A 21281-nucleotide genomic window follows, 5' to 3' on the forward strand; every position below is an offset into this window, starting at 1 on the left:
CTCTTCGCCACTGGTTTTTGGGGCAGATTTCAGTATTGTCTGGTTGGCTAAGCAAAGCTGGGACACATTTCCATACTTTCTGCACTTTACTGCTAATAGAGAAACCATATCCACACATTCCTTCGGTGCATGGGCATGGGTTTGTGACTTCCTGAAGAACAGGTGATGCGGAGGGGTCCCACACATAGTAGTGAGGGAAGGCAGGTGCTTTCCCCACTTGCCTTGACAACATTCTCTATTCCCATTCCCATACAACGGGCAAACATTTTTATTATTTGCATGCCCTGCCGAAAGATCAATGAAAGAGTCCCCTCTTTTTCTGCAAGTGGAAGACAGTTTGGCAGGAAAAGGGTCCCATTTCAACTCTGCTCTAACACAATAGGCCTTGTTATTTGACCTAAGGAAAGAAGGGAAAGATGCAACTGAACATGTGAATAACTTTGTAGCTCTGGATCTGTAAATTTCAAGACATTAGTTGATGCTGATACCATTATGCATTGAATGTGTCCTTAATATCACTGATGCTCCAAAAGTGTGCGCATGAAACCTTGTGGGAAGGTAGGGTTGCCAACCTCCAGGTGGTGGCTGGAGATCTCCTGCTATTACAACTGATGTCCAGGTGACAGAGATCAGTTCCCCTGGAGAAATGGCCGCTTGGCAATTGGACTCTATGGTATTGAAGTCCCCCCTCCCGCCCTCCTCAGGCTCCACCCCCAAAATCTCCAGGTATTTCCCAACCCGGAGCTGGAAACCCTATGGGAAGGTCATTTTAACAGGAAAGTTAAGCACGTGCTTAAATTGTGTGTGTGTGTGGGGGAGGGAATGAGGTCATGTTTCAATTAACACCGATCACGCCTAGAGAAATGAAATGGACTTTCCCCCCAACTTTACTGTGAACGGCATTACAAATGGGTTGGCTTTTAGTGGCAGCCCTACATCAAATTAGGACAGCTGCCAGATTGCGTCGCCATTCCCTTACCTCAGAAAACGAACGCGGCCTCATGGTGCCAATTTCTAATAAAGGGCTGGCTTGAAAGTCAGAGGCACTTAAAGAACACCCCTCGAACGTTGCAGTGACAGAATAAAACCAGGTGTCAGCAACACTGTCCTCTGAGCCTCTCCGCCCTCCAAGCTCACCACCGCGGCAACAATTCCTTTCTGTCAGCAGTTTGCTCGGGCGAGGGGAGAGCCTAACAAGACACTCTGTCATCAACAAAAGAAACTGTCTGGAAGGAGGGAAGTGAACTGTGGAGTCGTAAAATTAAAGTACTAAAAATACCGTTTACCCCCGGAGTCACTTATCAGTATGCGCATGAAACCCTCATGGGAAGCTTGTTTCAATGGCTTGGGCTCCAACCGCTGCCAATGAAATCAAGAGGGCATGAAAATGCTCAGTGTTGGCTGGAAGTGTGCCCACTACATCCGGCACCTATACACAGTGTGCGGCCCAGAGGATGCATTCAAAAGACCCATGAAGAACCCATTCACACAGCCTAACTTTTCTTCCATTGATAGTTACGCATTAGAGGACAAGATGAAAACTTCAGCAGGCCTCTTGATAACAGTTGCCCCCCCCATGGCCAAACCCCCCCCCACTTCCAGAAAACAATGATAATGTCAACCTACCTGATGCTACTGAGATGGCAAGAAAAATAAATGATCCTAGCCAAGGGTTTTTAAATTTGGTTATGGTTGTAACTAATTTTTAGTTCCACTGTTCCTCTAAAGCAGTGGTTCCCAACCTTTTTTTGACCAGGGACCACTAGGACTTTTTTGTTCAGTGCAGGGACCCCAAGGTTCAAAATAAAAATTCTGAGAATTTGAAAATAAACTTTAATCATAACTGTTAGTTAAACATTAAGCTTATAATAATATTTGAATATATATTTTTATAATAGAGAACTTTTAATTGAAAATATTAATTTATTATGGGTTTATAACTTTGTTTCACGGACCTTAATTTAGTTCTCGCGGACCCCTGGGGGTCCACGGACCCCTGGTTGGGAACCAGTGCTCTAAAGAACTCCGGATGGCGTAACTGATTCATTTGTAGTGAACTTTCCCCTTTAATTCCTCTCTCACCCCTGCTTGTATAACAGAGATAAAACACAAAACATATTATTAAGCTTGGGTCTTATTGTCCTCGTGGTTCTGGGCTGAGGGAAAAGGGAAAAGAGTTGGCTAGTGAACATAACATGCTTTACAAAAGAAGATCTTAAATGAGGATTAGTCCTTAGTGTTTAAGAATGCAAATCGTAAATGTTCACCTCTCTTCTTCCAGATACCCTTTAACAGAACTTTTTCCTTGCCAGACTGTTTTCTTATTGGCAAGGTGTAATGCCTTAGACTCAGCCGAAATGCAAGGGAGATACAATAAAATCGTTGCAGAAGAACGCAAATGCCAATTTTGTCCAGATCAAGTAGATGCCCTAGCCCACATTGTTTTACCATGTTCACAAAATAATACCGCACGAAATAAATATATAAACAACTAATGGCACTTTCTGAGAAGCGGATACTGCATTATCTGCTGTCAAGTAGATCAGTGAATTGCGTGAGAGATGGGGCATCTCTTCTCTTTATAGTGTCAAGAAGAAATTAATTTTCATTTCCCCCTTTTTTTAAAAGTGTGAAATGGTAAATGAATAGCCAAAGGCTGTGAAATCTAGAGAAGGAAGAAAGACATCCTTTAAGCTGTGGGTGACCATAATGTAGGCTGTATTCTACTAGCCAATTTCTAGTGGACCTGCTAGTCGCTAAGATTCTTGACAACCATGCTGAAATAGGTGGACCTTATATTCTTAAGTAGGAAAACATACCACTTCTGAACCACTTAAGCATTGGTTAGTTATGAAGGGACTGATAAAGAGATGGCAAGTGTGTAGTCTTGCTTTTGTTAATAATGAAAACACTTCAGTAGACCACGAAATACGAAAAGAAGAAGAGATCATGCAAGATAGGTCAGCCCATACTGATTTAAAAGTCACGTAGAAGTGATCCACAATTACTCTTGTAAAAATTGATAGTTCAAACTTCATACCATTAATAACCACTGATGGTAATCAACACAAATAAAGGGACAAAATCCTTTGGAAATTACACTGAGGGGTTGCAGCAGACAAGCAGAAGTTCTCTGAAAAGGGCCCTTGTCTGCCCTGAGAGGTCACTTTTACTCTTATGAAACCCCATCTTTAGTTTTTAATATTAATATTTTAAATATTCTCTACTCTTAACAACAGGTGCGCACATGTGTGTGAATAGTCAACAGGCACATCTCTTGGAAACACCCCATAGTGACAATGCTTTTTAACCCTGTCCTACCTGCATATAGCCAGTCGCTGAGTCCATTGAAAATAACTTTGTCTTTCCCAGTGGAGACCAGGCGGATGGCTTGTTTCCCCACTTTGGCACAGTAGTAGATGTTGTTCTCGAAGATAAATATCTACACAGAAATGGAAGAAATAATCCTTTTGTCATTATTATTATTGACAGATAATTAAGGTTGCCAACCTCCAGGTGGTGGCTGCTATTACAACTGATCTCCAGCCGATGGAGATCAGTTCCTCTGGAGAAAATGGCCGCTTTGGCCACTGGACTCTATGGCATTGAAATCCCTCCCCTCCAAACCCCACCCTCCTCAGGATCCACCCCCAAAATCTCCAGCTATTTCCCAACCCGGAGCTGGTAATCCTACAGATAATGCTCTTCAACAAAGAACTTTGCAATCACCGTCACCATACTAATCTTCTGTTGCCAAAGCTCCTGATTAGGAATGGGTGACCCTCCCTCTGACCTCGATTTGGAAATGGACCATCGATTACAGCCATCAATGGAAAATACTTGGGGAAAAGGAAGTTATAATTTTTTAATTTCATTCACATATTTCCAGGAGGGAGCTTGGGAACTGCAGTGTGTGGGCATGCATTCTTTGCATAATGCAACACATTTGAATGCCTTGCTCTTGATGCACAGGGAGGATTTTCTAACTTGGAAATTGCCAGGTAGGAGTTGCCAGTAGTAAGAGTCTTGTTCTGTAAATTTTCCCCATTGATTTCAGCCATCAATGGGCATCCACCCAGATGCTAATTGAAGTGGCTGCCTCTTTGAGACACTAGTCTCAGAGTGCAAACAGGAAAGATCTCAGTCTGTCAACTGTAGAGTTGCAAGCTCCGGGTTGGGATATTTTGGAGGCGGAGCCTGAGGAGGGCGGTGTTTGGAGAAGGGAGGGAATTCAATGCCATAGAGTCCAATTGCCAAAGTGGCCTTTTTCTCCAGGGGAACTGACCTCTACTGGCTGGATAATACAGGGAGAAAAATATATAAAAACCCTTTTGTTTTATGTGGCTTCTTGTAAAAATATTTATTGCATGTATATTAGAACATGGCTCACATTTCACACCTTGTATATAATATCAGGCTTCTAAGGTTGTGTATACATCAACAAGTGTGAAAGACATTCTGTCTATCACATAAAACAAAAGGGCTTCTATATATTTTCCCCCTTTGTATTATGAGACTGAATATGTTAGGATGTGTACTATATTGTATTTTTATGTATGACCACTGAGGAAGGCCTATATGAGGCCAAAATGCGTCTGGTCCTAGTTTGGTCATTGTATGGCTATACATCAACTGTGTATGTTGTATATGTAATTATTTATTGGGAATACTTAGCCTATACTGTAGGCCCTGTGTTTTTAACTATACTGTGCACCATATTAAAACATATATATTTGTTGTTATTTTAGCGTTGTTCAGCTCAGCCCTTTTTGTTTGGACCAATCCCAAATCTCCAGGAGTTTCCCAAACTGGAGATGGCAACCCAAAGAAAACTAGCTGCTACAGAAGTAGCCCAAATATATTAATCAGGTTGCTTTTTAAAAAAAAATTAGGTTATTTATGGATTTTCTACCCACTTTTCTCTCCAGCGGTGACCCAAAGCGGCTTACAAAAATAAAATGAGAATAATTTAAATGAACAACAGAACACAATAATCTACATCCCAGGTTAGTCCTGGATCCCCTTGCCAGCTTCCTCAAGGCCTAGGCTTGACAGGTCCCTCTTCACCACTGGCAGGAGGTTTTGGGGTGGAGCCTGAAGAGGGCGGGGCTTGGGAAGGGGAGGAACTTCAATGCCATAGAGTCCAATGGCCAAATCGGCTATTTTCTCCAGGTGAACTGATCTCTATTGGCTGGAGATCAGTTGTAATTGCAGATCTCCAGCTAGTACCTGGAGGTTGGCAACCATATCAAGGCCACAAACTGCAAACAGTGGGCTAACAGCCAGGGCTTCTTTGTCTCAGGCCTCTGGCATGCCTGGGCTTTCATACCTTCAAGCAGGAAGGAAAACAAAAGGTTGGCTAGGGTATGATACAGGTGGCAAAAACGTTCCCAGCATTCCCCTTCCTGCCAACATCCCCCTCCTTAGTTAGCGCTGGCATTACCTTCTTGGTTCCCCCTTGTGACCATCCCTTAAATGTATATTTTGAAAGCCTGACATTTTTAGATGAAACACAGGGAGTTCAGAGATTTTTTTTTAAAAAAAGTGAATGTGTGGTAGACAAGAAAATTAGGTCTCAGAATTCGTGATGAGGGCAAACTGCTGAAATATGAAATACTCAGTCAAAACTAGATCACGATGGGTAGCCGTGTTAGTCTGTCACTTAACAGCAGAAAAGAGCAAGAGTCCAGTAGCACCTTAAAGACTAACAAAATTTCTGGCAGGGGACGAGCTTTCATGAGCCACAACTCATACCCACCCTGCCAGAAATTGTGTTAGTCTTTAAGGTGCTACTGGACTCTCAGTCAAAGCTAGGCTGTCATCCTGGTTGACCCATCAAACATTTCCAGATACTTTAAATGGGAATGCTGTAGTCTAAGACGACAGAACCCCAGAATGTGCTGTAGTTACACACGGGGCACTCTAGTGTACACGGACTACTTCACTGATTTCAACGGAAAGAGCAGAGAGGCAAAAATAACGTCCTTCCTCCTTTAGAAATAAATGTGGAACTTTTACAGAAGGGGCGGGACAGTTCGAGGAGTGATTCAGAACGCTCCCTTCTTGAACAGATTTCCAGACTAGAATGCCATGGTATAATTATGAGAAAGCGAGGCATAATTATTTTACACCGAGTCTATGGAATCTAAAAGCATAACTGAGCATTTGGGTCCTATTTTTCCCCCAATGGGACTTCACTGAACGAACATGAAAAGTACCCCCTTGCAAATCCAGTCCATTCCATAATGGTGTCGAGGTGAGGACTGGGGATTGTCAGATGCTTGGGGGTGGGGGGGGGAGGTTCAGACCCAGACATTGGAGCCAGCACCTATTCAAGCAGCCTGCTTGGTCTCTTCTGAACCACAGCACTGTCCCCCAAATGGCCAGCAGAGGAAGAACACCCCGCCAACGACAGCCTCATGAACACATGAAGCTGCCTTATACTGAACCAGACCCTTGGTCCATCAAAGTCAGTATTGTCTACTCAGACCGGCAGCGGCTCTCCAGGGTCTTAGACAGAGGTCTTTCACATCACCTACCTGCCTAGTCCCTTTAACTGGAGGTGCTGGGGATTGAACCTGGGACCTTCTACATGACAAGCAAAGGCTCTGCCATTGAGCCATGGCCTCCTCTGAGATCAGGTGATTGAAGAGGTCCAGTGAGTTCTATTCTGGAGGTATTTATTTATTTTATTTATAGCCCACCCTTTCCCGGCAAGGCTGAGCTCAGGACAGCTCACACCATAATAAGACAATCAATAAATATTATATAAGTTAAGAATAAGAATAAGAATTGGCTTTTACACCCTGATTTTCTCTACCTTTGAAAAGTCTCAAACTGGTTTACAATCGCCTTTCCTTCCTCTCCCCACACCAGACGTCTTGTGAGGTAGGTGGGGCTGAGAAAGTTCAGAGAGAACTGTGACTAGCCCAAGGTCACCCAGCAGGCTTCATGTGGAGGAGTGAGGAAACCAGCCCAGTTCACCAAATTAGCATCTGCCACTCATGTGTCTCCAAACCCTACCCTCCTCAGGCTCCACCCCAAATCTCCAGGTATTTCCCAATCCAGAGCTGGCAACCTTAGTCCACAGGCTGAGGCTGACCCTTTCAGCCGGAAATGCAGCACACTCTCCACTTGTATGGTGCTATATTACATTTCTTTACAAAGGGCAGAGGAAACTCAACAGTACCAGAAGTCAGGATACTTCCTTTGTCACAGGGCATCAGCTCCAGCTGTAGCCTACAGAAGCCAGACATAGGACTGCTGCAGTTTTACAAAGGTTTGCAAGAGAATTACACATAAAAATTAAGCTGCGTGTAAACAAAGGAAAAAAAAAAAGAAAGGCAGGAAGTTCAATTTCTCTATTATGGTGGCCATGTGTTAATCCTAAAAGGAGCCCTTCCTGTCTGGTTCTGCTGCTGGAAACCAGCAAACCAGATTAGCGCCATTAGTTGCAGCCATTTCAAGGCAAGCTCTCCCCAAGTATGGATGTGCGGACGATTGGGTTTCCTGTGAAATGTTCCAGAACGTATTATGAAAAACCAGTGCATGCTACAGCTGGTTAGTGACCTTTTGTAGAGTTTCCCTTTCAGGTTTTTGTCGGGGGGGGGGGCGTAGGGGAGGAATCAATATCTTGTTCAATTTTCCTGCAATGCCACCTCTCAGGCTAAGGAGCAGCACAGGGGAAGGTAACACCTGGCATCTCTACCAAGCATTGGCATATTAGGCTCTCTTGGGCACACACAGCTGGTTCTTCACCCAAGAGACCCAGTTAGGGTTGCCAGGTCCCTCCTTGCAACCAGCGGGAGGTTCAGGGAGAAGAAGAAGAGTTGGTTTTTATATGCCAACTTTCTCTACCAGTTAAGGGAGACTCAAACAGGCTCACAATCACCTTCCCCTCCCCTCAACAGACACCCTATGAGGTAGGTGGGGCTGAGAGAGCTCTAACAGAGCTGTAACTTGCCCAAGGTCACCCAGCCAGCTTCATGTGGAGGAGCATGGAAACCAACCCAGTTCACCAGATTATCGTCCGCCACTCATGTGGAGGAGTGGGGAATCAAGCCCGGTTCTCCAGATCAGAGTTCACCGCTCCAAACCACCGCTCTTAACCACTACACCACTCTGGCTGGCCCCGCGGAGGTGGGGTAGGGGGCAGAGATCATCGTCATCTACATGATGACGTCACCTCCGGTTTGGCAGGGCAGCCCCAACTGGGGCATGAGAAAAAAGCAGCCCCAGACAACCACCAGAATGAGAGAAGCAAGGAAGGTAAAACAGGCTGGCAAGTGGCACCCCGTCCTCCTGCCTGGCGCCAAACAGCTGACTGGGAAAATCAGCTGGTCAGCCGCAAGGCGCCCCAGTTGGGCTTGTGACTTCAGGCTGATGTCTCCCCCTCCCTTTCCCCACCTTCTTCCGCCCGCCCACAGCTGAGAGTAGGCGGGCAACAGGAGCAATGGACGGTAGATTGCCCTCCGTAAGTAGGCAGTTGGGAACCCTACACCCAGGTAAGCCCCAGGGCTGCTGGCAGAGCAGCTGGGGGTCAACTCACTCCCATTGCATCTGGCTAAGTAAAACTCTCTACCCTCCCTTCACAAGCAGCCATGTTTTTGGCATTTGGACCAAAAAGCTTGTTTACCCCTGGAGCATCATGTTGGAACCATCCCCCTTACTAGAAACTCCCAGCACATGCAGAACTCAAATCAGGGAGAAGGCTATTCTGGAGGCATCATATATAGAGAGAGATTTCTGTATGGAGGGGCTGTGGCGCAGTGGTAGAGCCTCTGCTTGGCATGCAGAAGGTCCCTGGTTCAATCCCCGGCATCTCCAGATAAAGGGACTAGGCAAGTGGGTGATGTGAAAGACCTCTGCCTCTGACGCCGGAGAGGTCTTTGATGGACCAAGGGTCTGATTCAGTATAAAGCAGCTTCATGTGTTCCTCATGCAGAAGCACAAAGTATTACCTGAAACGCAGGTGATGGGAGACCCCCCAACCCAGGAATAGCTTGGTGGGGTCAGAGGCCTCCTGGGAAGAAGTGCCCCTCTTGTGCCCAAGAAAATTCAAAATGGGATCCAAGCCAATATGCACATCCCAACTGTGGGTCAGACAGAGCAGGAGCGATTTTATTGAGTTACCTGACCTGGGGCTCTAATGCAAACATTCCCCTCAGATCATACACTGATGGAAAGGTATTTCATTCATGCCCTCCTCATCTGCTGCCTTAGTATTATTTAACTCTGTCTCTTATGCCCCTTTGCATGGCTGACTCATTCATTTGAGCATTAAAAAACCCTCTCGGTTGTACGTTTATCTATTGAACGCAGTCTCCCTTCCATGAAAACATTCTCCTCAAAAACTATAATTTAAGGTTTGAAGCCAAACAGTTGCTGTAATTTAGGCAATTTTAAGGAAATCTCTGCAGCACATTTAAATCACCTCTGTGGAAATGGAAAACAGGCTTGCAGTATCTTCAAAGAGGACTGCGGCTGGAAAGGATTTTGCATCCTGGCTTCTAAAGTGCTTACTTTAAATGATAACTGTCTTGTTACATTACTTAAAGCATGTATCAGTAAATGTGCCCTTTTATACAGACCCTGATTGTGCTTTTTAAATCCTGCATGATGAATTATTTTGCATTCTGTAACCTAATATCACTGGTGCTTATGTAGGGCACCCGCTGCAAATTAGATTTCTTCATGTGAGATGATACACACTACTTCGTTGATCATATTTTATTGCATTACAGGATAGAACATGGGTTCGTGGTTAGCATAAAGAATTAAGAACTAGGGTTCGTTCCATGTAAATCTTCAGGAGAATCATTAGCAAAGATGTATCAGAGCCACTATGGTGCAGTGGTTACAGCATTGGAGGTGCAGCATTGTGTAGTGGTTAAGAGCGGTGGTTTGGAGCGACGGACTCTAATCTGGAGAACCGGGTTTGATTCCCCACTCCTCTGCATGAGCGGTGGACTCTAATCTGGCAAACCGGGTTGGTTTCCTCACTCTTACACATGAAGCCTGCTGGGTAACCTTGGGCTAGTCACAGTTCTCCCAGAACTCTCTCAGTTCCACCTATCTCAGAAGGGGAGAGGAAGGGAAAGGAAGCTGGGTTGAGACTCCTTAAAGGTAGAAAAAATTGGGGTATAAAAACCCACTCTTCTTCTTCATCATCCCTACTCTGTCATGGAGTGATCTTGTACTAGTCACTCTTTCTCTCAGCCTAACCCTTATCACAGAGGTGTTTGAGAGGGGAAACTATGCTCATGACCCTGATGCCTTTCAAAGAAGAATAATGGTATATAGAAAGATGGCCAATTAAAACAATGTCCATGTGGTGAAATGACAAGGAATTCCTTTGCTGAATTTTCTCAGTCACATCGATTCCCTGCTGATGGGCCCACAGAAAGCTCCCTAGCAGCCCAGCTGAGAAATCTCATGAGCCTAACCAGTTTTGTAAAGATTTGTTTCTTTCTGGGTCTGGATTTGGATTAAAACGTGACCTACAAGAAATAACTGGTTTCTGTAGCAGCTAGGAAATCACAGAGCTGAGTATGTTCAATTTCTTGCAATTTCTTGTAGAGGTGACCAGCCAATTTAAGTTCCTAATAAGGCGATGGATGCTGCTATTTTAAGAGGTTCTGCCTTAGTTCTGAGTTGGAATGTAATGTTTTGAATGACCTAACTTTGGCACGTGTTATCCTGACATGTGATTTATTCTTGTGATGAACACCATTTTGCAACGACCTATGGTTTTAAACAAATTGAAGACAAGTGAATTCTGCCAAGGGCTGCACAGACAGATGGGACCATCGATGGAGAGCGTCTCACAGCTTCATTCCACTCATGTTGTCTCTAGAATTGGTTACAGCACGAGAGCAGCGTATTTGTCATAGTGGCCAGGTTGTTGGTATCTTAGAGCCAATCCACAAATTGGTGGGGTGGAGCCGGAGAAGAGGGGGGTTTGGGGCGGGGAGGGTATAATGCCAAAGAGTCCACCTTCCAAAGCGGCCATTTTCTCCAGGTGAACTGTTCTCTGCCGCCTGGAGATCAGGTGGAATAGCGGGAGATCTCCAGCCACCACTTGGAAGTTGGCAACCCTATCTAGAGGGTGGATTTTATGGCATCACATCCCCGCTGAGCCCCCTCCCTTCCCTAAACTCCACCCTCCCCAGGCTTTGCCCCTAAATCTCCAGGAATTTTCCAACCAGGACTTGGAAACCCCAGCAGGAATTCCTTCCTCCAGGTACTAGCTGGAAATCTCCTGCTATTACAACTAATCTCCAGCCAACAGAGCTCAGTTCACCTGGAGAAAATGGCTGCTTTGGCGACTGGACTCTATGGCATTGAAGTCTGTCCCTCTCCTACCAAACCCTGCCCTCCTTAGGCTCCACCCCAAAAACCGCCCGCTGGTTGCGAAGAGGGACCTGCTAACCCTGTTCCTTGCCCTGTATGAGCTGTCCATCTCCCCTCTGCTTCACAGGCTGTTTCTCTTAAGAAGAACCCCTGGATGTTTCTTCCAACAAGAGCTACTGACGGTAGACTTAGCTTCCTCCCTCCTCCTCCTCCTCTTCCAGAATTCACCTCACCAACCTAATTATACATGGCAGCCAGCAGCTGAATATTGACTCAGACGCTGCTGCAAATGAAAGATATGCGAGAACAACATCATGAAAAATTAATGGTGCCGGCTCTGTGAATAACCTGCCTGAAAACAAATACACCTGCCAGGCTTGTGTTTTTGTGCAGATCAAAAAAGCCGGCTGGATTAGAAAGTTGAAGAGGCAATTTGACTCCTGCAAAGAGGCTCTTCCTCACTTCCTATCTGATCAACACCAGACTTCCTGAAACTCAGTCGAATCCAGGGGCCTGAGATCAAGGCAGAAAACTGTAGTTTAAAAGGAAGAGCCAAATTAAGTTGCCACCTTGCTCGGCTAAAAGAGGTTTTGTGCCTTTGCGCCAGAGTGGTGTAGTGGTTAAGAGCGGTGGTTTTGAGCAGTGGACTTTGATCTGGAGAACTGGGTTTGATTCCCCACTCCTCCACATGAGCAGTGGATGCTAATCTGGGGAACCGGGTTGGTTTTCCCACTCCTCCACACGAAGCCAGCTGGGTGACCTTGGTCTAGTCACAGCTCTGTTAGAGCTCTCTCAGCCCCACCTACCTCACAGGGTGTCTGTTGTGGGGAGGGGAAGGGAAGGTGATTGTAAACTGGTTTGATTCTCCCTTAAGTGGCAGAGAAAGTCGGCATATAAAAACCAACTCTTCTTCTTTGCATGATCTATGTGCAGGACAGAAGGTTTAGGAATGTCTCTGACTCTCCAGTTGGCTGCAGATCTTCAAGAACAATTAACAGTATAAATCAACTCATCCTAGCATTATTGTCTTTTCCAATGAATCTTCTCTAGCAAGGCTGCTAGCAACAGGACATTTTGGAGGCCATTAATTCGTAGGGTCAACATGAATCAGAAGGGACTTGATGGCACTTAACACACATACACACCAGTGAATCTTGTCTTCTCTTGATGTGACCAAACTGTTTGCTTACATGTGAGTCAAGCTCCTGACCACACTGCCTCTGTTTCATTCAATTAACAAATCAGATGACATGTCCAGAGTCTGCCCTGCCCACCTGCCCCCAACCACATTACTGATCAGTTGGAGGGCACCCGGGGGGGGGCAGCCACCTCTGTGATGTAACCGGATGGCACAGAGGTTGTGCTGCCACAAGGGAAGGAGAGCTGAGAGCCCAGGGCAGCTGGCTGCCCCTTGGCATTGGGGATTTTGCCAACAACTTCCCCAAACCAGAAGATGCCAGAAAGGCTGGCCAGGATGTTGCTGTAGATACACAAATATTGTGCATCATCTGCTTGCTCTATGACCCTGAAGGAACGTGCTTATCATCCATCCATGCAAGTCTCAGTTGAGGAAACACTGTTAAGCAGCTAATTTCATTTGCAGGAAGAGAAAGAATTAATTTTTTTTTTTAAAAAAAGATCACATTGCTAAATAACTTTCTTCCTCCCATTTCCTCACTGTTCCCAAAGGCCGTTTTCCCATCGTTGCTTTACCTTGTTACTCTCTTGCCTGCACAATTGCATCATGCTCCACATTATCAGATGATCGCAACAAACACAAGGCAACTGACAGAACCCTGGCAAACGCAATATAGGGGGAAGAGTTCTGTCAGCATCTCAGAGCATCCTCAAATTATCACGCGAGGCAATCAGCAGCAGCTTGGTCCCCCCCACCACTGGGGCACAAAAGAGACTTTTATATCCCATGATGCTCTTAGGAAATAGCAGCAGTAAATCTTCTGGCATCGTTTGCAGTAAGCCTACCTTTTTTTAGAAATTAAATGCGTCTTTTATTGTGATGCGAAAGGTACTTGCACTGCACAACCGCAATTGTTACTGAGCCTCCATATTAAAGGCGGTGTCCTTATGAGTTCAAGAGCTGCACAGAAACAGCTCACGTCTTGCTCATGAGATTTGGAAGCGTCCGGATGGCTCGACCCAGAGCCAGACTGGTGTAGTGGCTAAGAGCGGAGAACCTCGTCTGGAGAACATGGTTCAATTCCTCACTCTTCCACATGCAGCCTGCTGGGTGACCTTGGGCCAGTCACAGTTCTCTCAGAACTCTCTCAGCCCCACCTACCTCACAAGGTGCCTGTTGTAAGGGTGGAAGGGAAGGCGATTGTAAGCTGCTTTGAGACTCCTTAAATGTCGAGAAAATCCTCCTCCTCCTGTTACTATTTGTAATCATGTCTCTTGCCCTGCAACCTATTGTAATCATGCCCTACAATCTATTGTAATCATGTCTATTTGTAATCATGTCTCTTGCCCTGCAACCTTGTCTTATCATACCTTACAACAACAACCTAATACCTTAAAACCAGCAACAAGAGCCAGCATAATTTAGTGGTTAAGAGCAGCAGACTCTAATCTGGAGAACCAGGTTCGATTCCCCACTCCTCCACATGAAGCCTGGGGTCTGTTGTGGAGAGGGGAAGGGAAGGCGATTGTAAGCCACTTTAAGGCTCCCCAATGGTAGAGAAAAGCATGGTATAAAAAAACCAATTCTTCTTCTCTAAATTGCCACCACGATTTCCATTTTACAGAACAAGAACTTCGACTGAAAGACAGTCTCTATCAAAGCTACCTGTGTCATTTCAGCCTGAGCCCAGGTGTAAGGGCTACTTTTCATTTTTGCATTTTGCACTGAAATACAGATATTGATAATAAAATAGGCCTGCTTTACAGAGGTTAGGGACAGTACACTGGCATTTAAAGCATTGGGCATCAGGTTATCACAACCATGAAAGGACTGGGCTCTGGATCTGTTGTCCTTGTCCAAGAACTATACGTGTGCATAGTTTGTACGCACGTATTCTAGGCAATGCAGATCCTGCAGCCTTGCCTAGAGAGAAAACATTGCAAACAAAACAAAGGACAGCCTGAGAAGCTACTGAAGTTTCAAAAGTGTGTATGTAAGCATAACCCTTCTGCTGGAGAGCCAGAGTGGTGTAGTGGTTAAGAGCGGTGGTTTGGAGTGGTGGACCCTGATTTGGAGAACCAGGTTTGATTCCCCACTTCTCCACATGAGCGGTGGATGCTAATCTGGTGAACTGGATTTGTTTCCCCACTCCTACACATGAAGCCAGCTGGGTGACCTTGGACTAGTCACAGCTCTCTTAGAGCTCTCTCAGCACCACCTACTTCACAGGTTGTCTGTTGTGGGGAGGGGAAGGGAAGGCGACTGTAAGCTCGTTTGATTCTTCCTTAAGTGGTAGAGAAAGTCGGCATATAAAAACCAACCCTTCTTCTTCTTCTGTACATATATCCTAGGCAACCTTGTCTCCAGACTGCCAGACTAGCTCTGCCTCCCGTATCCTATCCCAGATCTGATAACTTGGTCCCTTAAGTATTGTTATCCTCCATGCCCTCTCCATAATCAGCCTCTAACCTGTCAGATGGCAAAACGTAGGGCAGACAGCAACTTCTCAAGCTTTTCTGCATGTATACTAGGAACCAGGGAAAAGCAGGAGATAAAATGGAAATTCTCTACCGGGAAGGCGATTTGATGGGTGCTTTGTTGCCCGTTACCTACATTTTCAGTTCTGCCAGGCTGGCAAAAATGCAAAATGAGGAAAACTTTGAGCTGCACAGAATCTGGAGTACTCATAATCTGGTAAACTGGGTTGGTTTCCCCACTCCTCCACATGAAGCCAGCAGGGTGACCTTGGGCTAGTCACAGCTCTTATAGAGCTCTCTCAGCCCCACCTACCTCACAGGTAGGGTTGCCAAACTCCAGGTAGTAGCTGGAGATCTCCTGCTATTACAACTGATCTCCAGCCAATAAAGTTCAGTTCTCCTGGAGAAAATGGCCACTTTGGCAATTGGACTCTATGGCATTGAAGTCCCTCCCCTCCCCAAACCCTGCCCTCCTCAAGCTCTGCCCCCAAAACCTCCCACTACTGGCGAAGAGGGACCTGGAAACCCTACTGACAGGGTGTTTGTTGTGGGGAGAGGAAGGGAAGGTGATTATAAGCCAATTTGATTCTTCCTTCAGTGGTAGAGAAAGGTGGCATTTAAAAACCAGCTTTTCTTCTTCCTCCTCTCTTACTAACCTTTAAAAAAAAACTATTTTCACAAAGCTTGTGAAAATGCGACATCTGCAGCCCACCAATTTGACAATCGTGCATCCTTCTGCCCCCCCCCCCCAGAGGCTGACCTCTTGCAAATACTTTCCTTACCAGCTGTTGTCCTTTTGGTCCCCATCCTGCATACTGAAGTTTTGTGTCGCTGACTTCAGGAGGGTACAAATTCTGAGGCTCCCTGCAAATGATAAGAAAAGGAGAAGTCAGAATCCGGATGCAAAACGTCTTAAGGAGCTGTTGCAGCAAACAGCCAAGAAAATGAACAGTGAGCTCTGGTAAATTCAAGCTCCACCTTCTCCCACAAGTTCACAAGGAGGCAGGACAGCCTCAGTCCCCCACCTCCAATATGGGGATAATAATACCAGCCTACCTTACAGTGCCATTGTAAAGACTAATATGGGATAACATGTGCTTCTGTTTTCTACTGAACTGCATGATCTTGAGATTTAATTACATAAATTTATAAACCATTATCCAAAGTGCAAATCTGAGCTGCTCCAAAGGTTTGGCTGTGCCTAGTTGTCATTTTTTTAAATTAAAATGCTTTCTTTGCAAATGCAAAATCGGTATTTATTTTATTAACATGTTAGTGAGGCTTCTGGGTTTTTTCCTTGGATTTTAGAAGTAGACACGTACACATGTAGCATTATCATAGAATCATAGAGTTGGAAGGGACCACCAGGGTCATCTAGTCCAACCCCCTGCACAATGCAGGAAATTCACAACTACCTTCCCCCCCACACACCCAGTGACCCCCTACTCCATGCCCAGAAGATGGCTGAGATGCCCTCCCTCTCATCAACTGCCTAAGGTCATAGAATCAGCATTGCTGACAGATGGCCATCTAGCCTCTGCTTAAAAACCTCCAGGGAAGGAGAGCTCACCACCTCCCAAGGAAGCCCGTTCCACTGAGGAACCACTCTAATTCTTCCTAATGTCTAGACGGATACTCTTTTGATCTAAGCTCTAAGCCTGGCTTTGGCCAGGAAGAGCGGGGTAACAAATGAAAATAATAAATAAATAAATAATTTCAGCCCATTGGTTCTGGTCCAACCTTCTGGGGCAACAGAAAACAACTCAGCACCATCCTCTATGTGACAGCTCTTCAAGTACTTGAAGATGGTTATCATATCTCCTCAGGCTAAACATACCCAGCTGCTATCATCACAAATGGGCCTCAACTTTAAAACACTTTGCAATGGAAGAAGATTTGGTATGTGAGTGAGTGAGTGATAAAGTTTATTGTCTGTGGCCGAAGGCCATCACAATCCACCATACAAAACATTAAAATAACATAAAAATATCATAAAATAACATTAAAATAACTTTAAAACAGTCTGACCCACAAGAAACTAATATTTAAATATGTTAAGATCCCTGATTAAAAACAGCTTTAGCTCAGATTTTCTTTGCTGCTAAAGCAAAGAGTGACACAGTAGGAAACATCAGGATTGGTGTCTGATAGGAGAAAGAGCAGCTTCTCTGGATCTGGAGAAAGATTTAGGCCCTTTAGAATCGCTCAGAGGAATTTAAGTCTGGGCTTTGTATAAAGAGGACAGAATAAGGTGTAACGAGTTAGGTCCTCTGGACCAGCCCCACAAATACATAGGCGAGAGGCCCATGGTATTTGGGAGTAACGTCAAGCTATCCAAGCCATTGGCATGGTTTGAAACCAGAGGGAGGTCAAAGCTATTTTGAGGTTATGGAAGGGGATACTGATCAGGTATGAAGCTCTGACATGATCCCTTTTAAACTGTTTAAACCATGGTGAGAATTTGGACTGGGAGTTTGATTGCCTGTCCGATGCAGCATCACATTTGAATACCCAATCCCGAATGTTGGTACCTGCTATGGGGACAGCCTGGGTGTCATCTGATATGGAGTAGCAATGCAGGATGTTGTTATAGCAGGCTAGCTTGTCGGCATCATTTGATTTGGTGACTGCAGCGGCAAGGACCTTTTGGCACCCGTTCAGTTTCCTTTGCATTTGCTATACTAGCTGACTGCTGAGTGAAAAATGCCAGTGCTATATAATGAATGCCCCGACCTGGATGGCCCAGGCTAGCCTGATTTTGTCAGATCTCAGAAGCTAACCAGGGGCGACCCTGGCAAGTATTTGGATGGGAGACCTCCAAGGAATACCAAGGTTGTGATGTGGAGGCAGGCGATGGCAAACCACCTCTGAATGTCTCTTGCCTTGAAAACCCTATGAGGTTGCCATAATTCAAATGTGACTTGACGGCAAAAAGAAAAGAAAATATAATGAATACCGGTGTTGTCACAGTCCCCTTCTCTGACAACTCTTTCTGTCTGCTGCTCCCAGCTCCTGTCAGCCAGTTAACTTTATCTTTTTTTAAACAACAGCGTCATTATTAAGCAAGATAAATCTGATTCAGAGCTGGAAATTGCAAACCGCATTCTGTATGAAATAGCACTGAATCTAGTTTGGTCACTGCTGAAATCAGTGACTAGCAAAATGCACAAAATACATAGAAATTGCATTTAAACTGCGGGGTTGAGCAATTTGCTCATTACACCAGATGGGATGTTAAACACACCTCGGCTCCAACCCCACTTTGGGAGGAGAAAGGAGGGGTATAAATTAACAAAATGAACAAGCCATAGACCCCAGAGGCAGCGGCAGCTTTGTTTTAGCAGTCACTAATAGCAGAATTATTGGTGGCTTGGTCACCGGTACTTGGTCTTGGGAGCCATGACAGTGAGAACAGACGATGGCAAGTCATGAATCATAATGACAACACACTGTCATGTAACTGATATTAGCAAGTGAATACATGTGCAAGCCTTGAATGGTGTCAATTAAATATGGATGATAGACACAAACTCATACAGGCAAGAAAGACTGGATGCTGTCACTCAGGCTAAACAATGCACTTTCAATCCATTTTCAATGCACTTAAGCAACTGGATTTCACAATGTGAAATCATAGAATCACAGAGTTGGAAGGGACCACCAGGGTCATCTAGTCCAACCCCCTGCACAATGAAGGAAATTCTGAACTACCTACCCCCACACCCCCAGTGACCCAAAAGTCATGCCCAAAAGATGGCCAAGGTGCCCTCCCTCTCATGATCTGCCTAAGGTTATAGAATCAGCATTGCTGACAGATGGCCATCTAGCCTCTGCTTAAAAACCTCCAGGGAAGGAGAGCTTACCACCTCCTTAGGAAGCTTGTTCCACTAAAGAAATGCTCTAACTGTTAGAAAATTCTTCCTAATGTCTAGACGGAAACTCTTTTGATTTAATTTCATCCCATTGGTTCTGGTCCGACCTCCTGGAGCAACAGAAAACAACTCGGCACCATCCTCTATATGACAGCCTTTCAAGTACTTGAAGACTGTTATTATATCCTGTCTCAGTCTTCTCCTCTCCAGGCTAAACATACCCAGCTCCTTCAACCTTTCCTCATAGGACTTGGTCTCCAGACCCCTCACCGTCTTTGTTGCCCTCCTCTGGACACGTTCCAGCTTGTCTACATCTGTCTTAAATTGTGGTGCCCAAAACTGAAAACAATACTCTAGGTGAGGCCTAACCAGATGTGAAAATCCACCATCATATGATTGCTAAAGCGCATTGAAAGTGGACTGAAAGTACATTATTCAGCATGTGTGAAAGTGACTCCCTAGGGATGCCAGCCTCCAGGTGGGACCTGGGGATCCCCTGGAATTACAGCTCATCTCCAGACTAAAGAGATAAGTTCCCCTGGAGAAAATGGATGCTTTGGAAATTCTTCTTCCCTACATTCCCATCATCTTTTCTTACCCTGTTACAAGCCCTATTACTTTTTTCCTCTGCATCACATGTTGAACTGAGAAAACAGCCTCTGTCACGATAACCATTTGAGTGTGTGTAAAATGCCCCATGGCGCAGAGTGGTAAGCTGCTGTACTGCAGTCAAAAGCTCTGCTCATGACCTGAGTTCGATCCTGACGGAGGTTGGTTTCAGGTAGCCGGCTCAAGGTTGACTCAGCCTTCCATCCTTCCGAGGTCGGTAAAATGAGGACCCAGCATGCTGGGGGTAAAGCATAGATGACTGGGGAAGGCAATGGCAAACCACCCCGTAAACATAGTCTGCCTAGTAAATGTCGGGATGTGACATCACCCCATGGATCAGTAATGACCCGGTGCTTGCACAGGGGACTACCTTTACCTTTTTAAAATTCCATCAAACCACAGCCAACTTATGGAGACCCCAGAGGGTTTTCAAGGCAATAAACGACCCTGCGTAGCAACCCTGGTCCTCCTTAGTGGTCTCCCATCCACGTTTTAACCAGGGATGACCCTGCTTAGCTTCCGAGATCCGACAAGATCAGGCTAGTCCGGGCCATCAGGGTGCTTATAATGATGAAACCCCACTTATTTTCATTAAAACCAGCCACCAAGCTCTGCAGGAGACAACCCACAATTTTTCTGCTTCTGTTTAAAATAGGGTGCGGCTTTTGCTTGCAACCTCCCATTCCGGATTTCGTTCTGGCATATCCTGTCTAGGCCTGGAAGTTGTTTCTTTTCCATGTAAAGGGAGCAGGACGGGCAGAAAAAGGCCCCGGGTGGGTCGGTGGGTGGCTAAGAGGGGCTCAACGGTGTTTCTGAGCAGAAAAATAGCCTTTCCTGGCTCAATGAGAAATGTTTAAGCAGACTTTTAATTGTTGCTGGTATAACAAGGCCACATATACAAGCCAACCTCCCTAAGAAAAACCCAAATCTGCTTTCCAAATAAACACATCATATTGGTTCTTGTAGGTTATCCGGGGTCGGTAAAAAAAACACATCATATGCTTTACTTAAGAGTTCAGACTTGTGACTAAGGGCCTGGGGGAATGGATGTGATACCAGGAAAGCACAGTCCCAATTACGAGCCATACTCCCAACCAGGTAACAGACAGGCCCTGTCATTTCCACACACTGCCTCATCTTTCAGGAGAGCGAGACCCTGTTATAACAAGAACCTGCAGTAGAAACCTGCTTAGGAAACTGATAAGCAGTAACATAGCCCGCATGCATGCAAGCCCCCTTTATTCCTGCCACAGAGAAGATCCGCAGCTCTTAAAGAAGCAAGCATCTTCTCCCCTCCCCTCTTCTCTCCCTGAAACTGATTTTTAAAAGATGAAGATAATTCTGCCTTCCAGTTAATTTCTGATGTGGGTTGACGAAGCTTGTCTGTAGAAACAGCTGTAGACTGCTTCTGGAAGCCTCTATATAAACAGCAGCTGGGATTTCAACAGTATCCCAGCCACGGTCTGATCAAATTGTGCATTTTGCAACCATAGCTGAACATCACAACAGGTAACAGCGACTTATTGGTCACAGATAGGGTTGCCAACCTCCAGGTAGATGGAATTCAGAATATGGCACCAAATAAATATTTCCAATATAGGAAAAAAACCAAAGCAATACTTGCAATTAGAAGAATATATTGAGAATATTGAAAACAGATATACTTCTAAAGCAACAAATATACAACAATGGGTCAAGGTCCCAAAACAAACACAGTTGTGAAAATATGCCGGCGTAAACGCTCAGTTCATATCAGTTCATTGTCTATAGAGTTCATAAATATATCACATAGCAACGGAAACAAGATGTAGAACAATGGAGATCTGGTAAAAT

General features: G+C 45.2%; 1 protein-coding gene across 1 annotated transcript in view; it reads right to left on the bottom strand.

The window, feature by feature from the left end:
- Positions 1–21281, bottom strand: part of DPP6 (dipeptidyl peptidase like 6) — a 442706-nt gene that overhangs the window by 102657 nt on the left and 318768 nt on the right. Inside the window, exons 7-8 of the mRNA XM_056856977.1 lie at positions 15750–15831; positions 3322–3442 (exon numbers count right to left, since the gene is read on the bottom strand). Coding sequence (XP_056712955.1) covers positions 3322–3442; positions 15750–15831 — 203 coding nt within the window. The remainder of the gene's footprint in view (positions 1–3321; positions 3443–15749; positions 15832–21281) is intronic.

The sequence above is a fragment of the Euleptes europaea genome, chromosome 11, assembly GCF_029931775.1.
Source record: "Euleptes europaea isolate rEulEur1 chromosome 11, rEulEur1.hap1, whole genome shotgun sequence".
Classification (NCBI taxonomy): Eukaryota; Metazoa; Chordata; class Lepidosauria; order Squamata; family Sphaerodactylidae; genus Euleptes; species Euleptes europaea.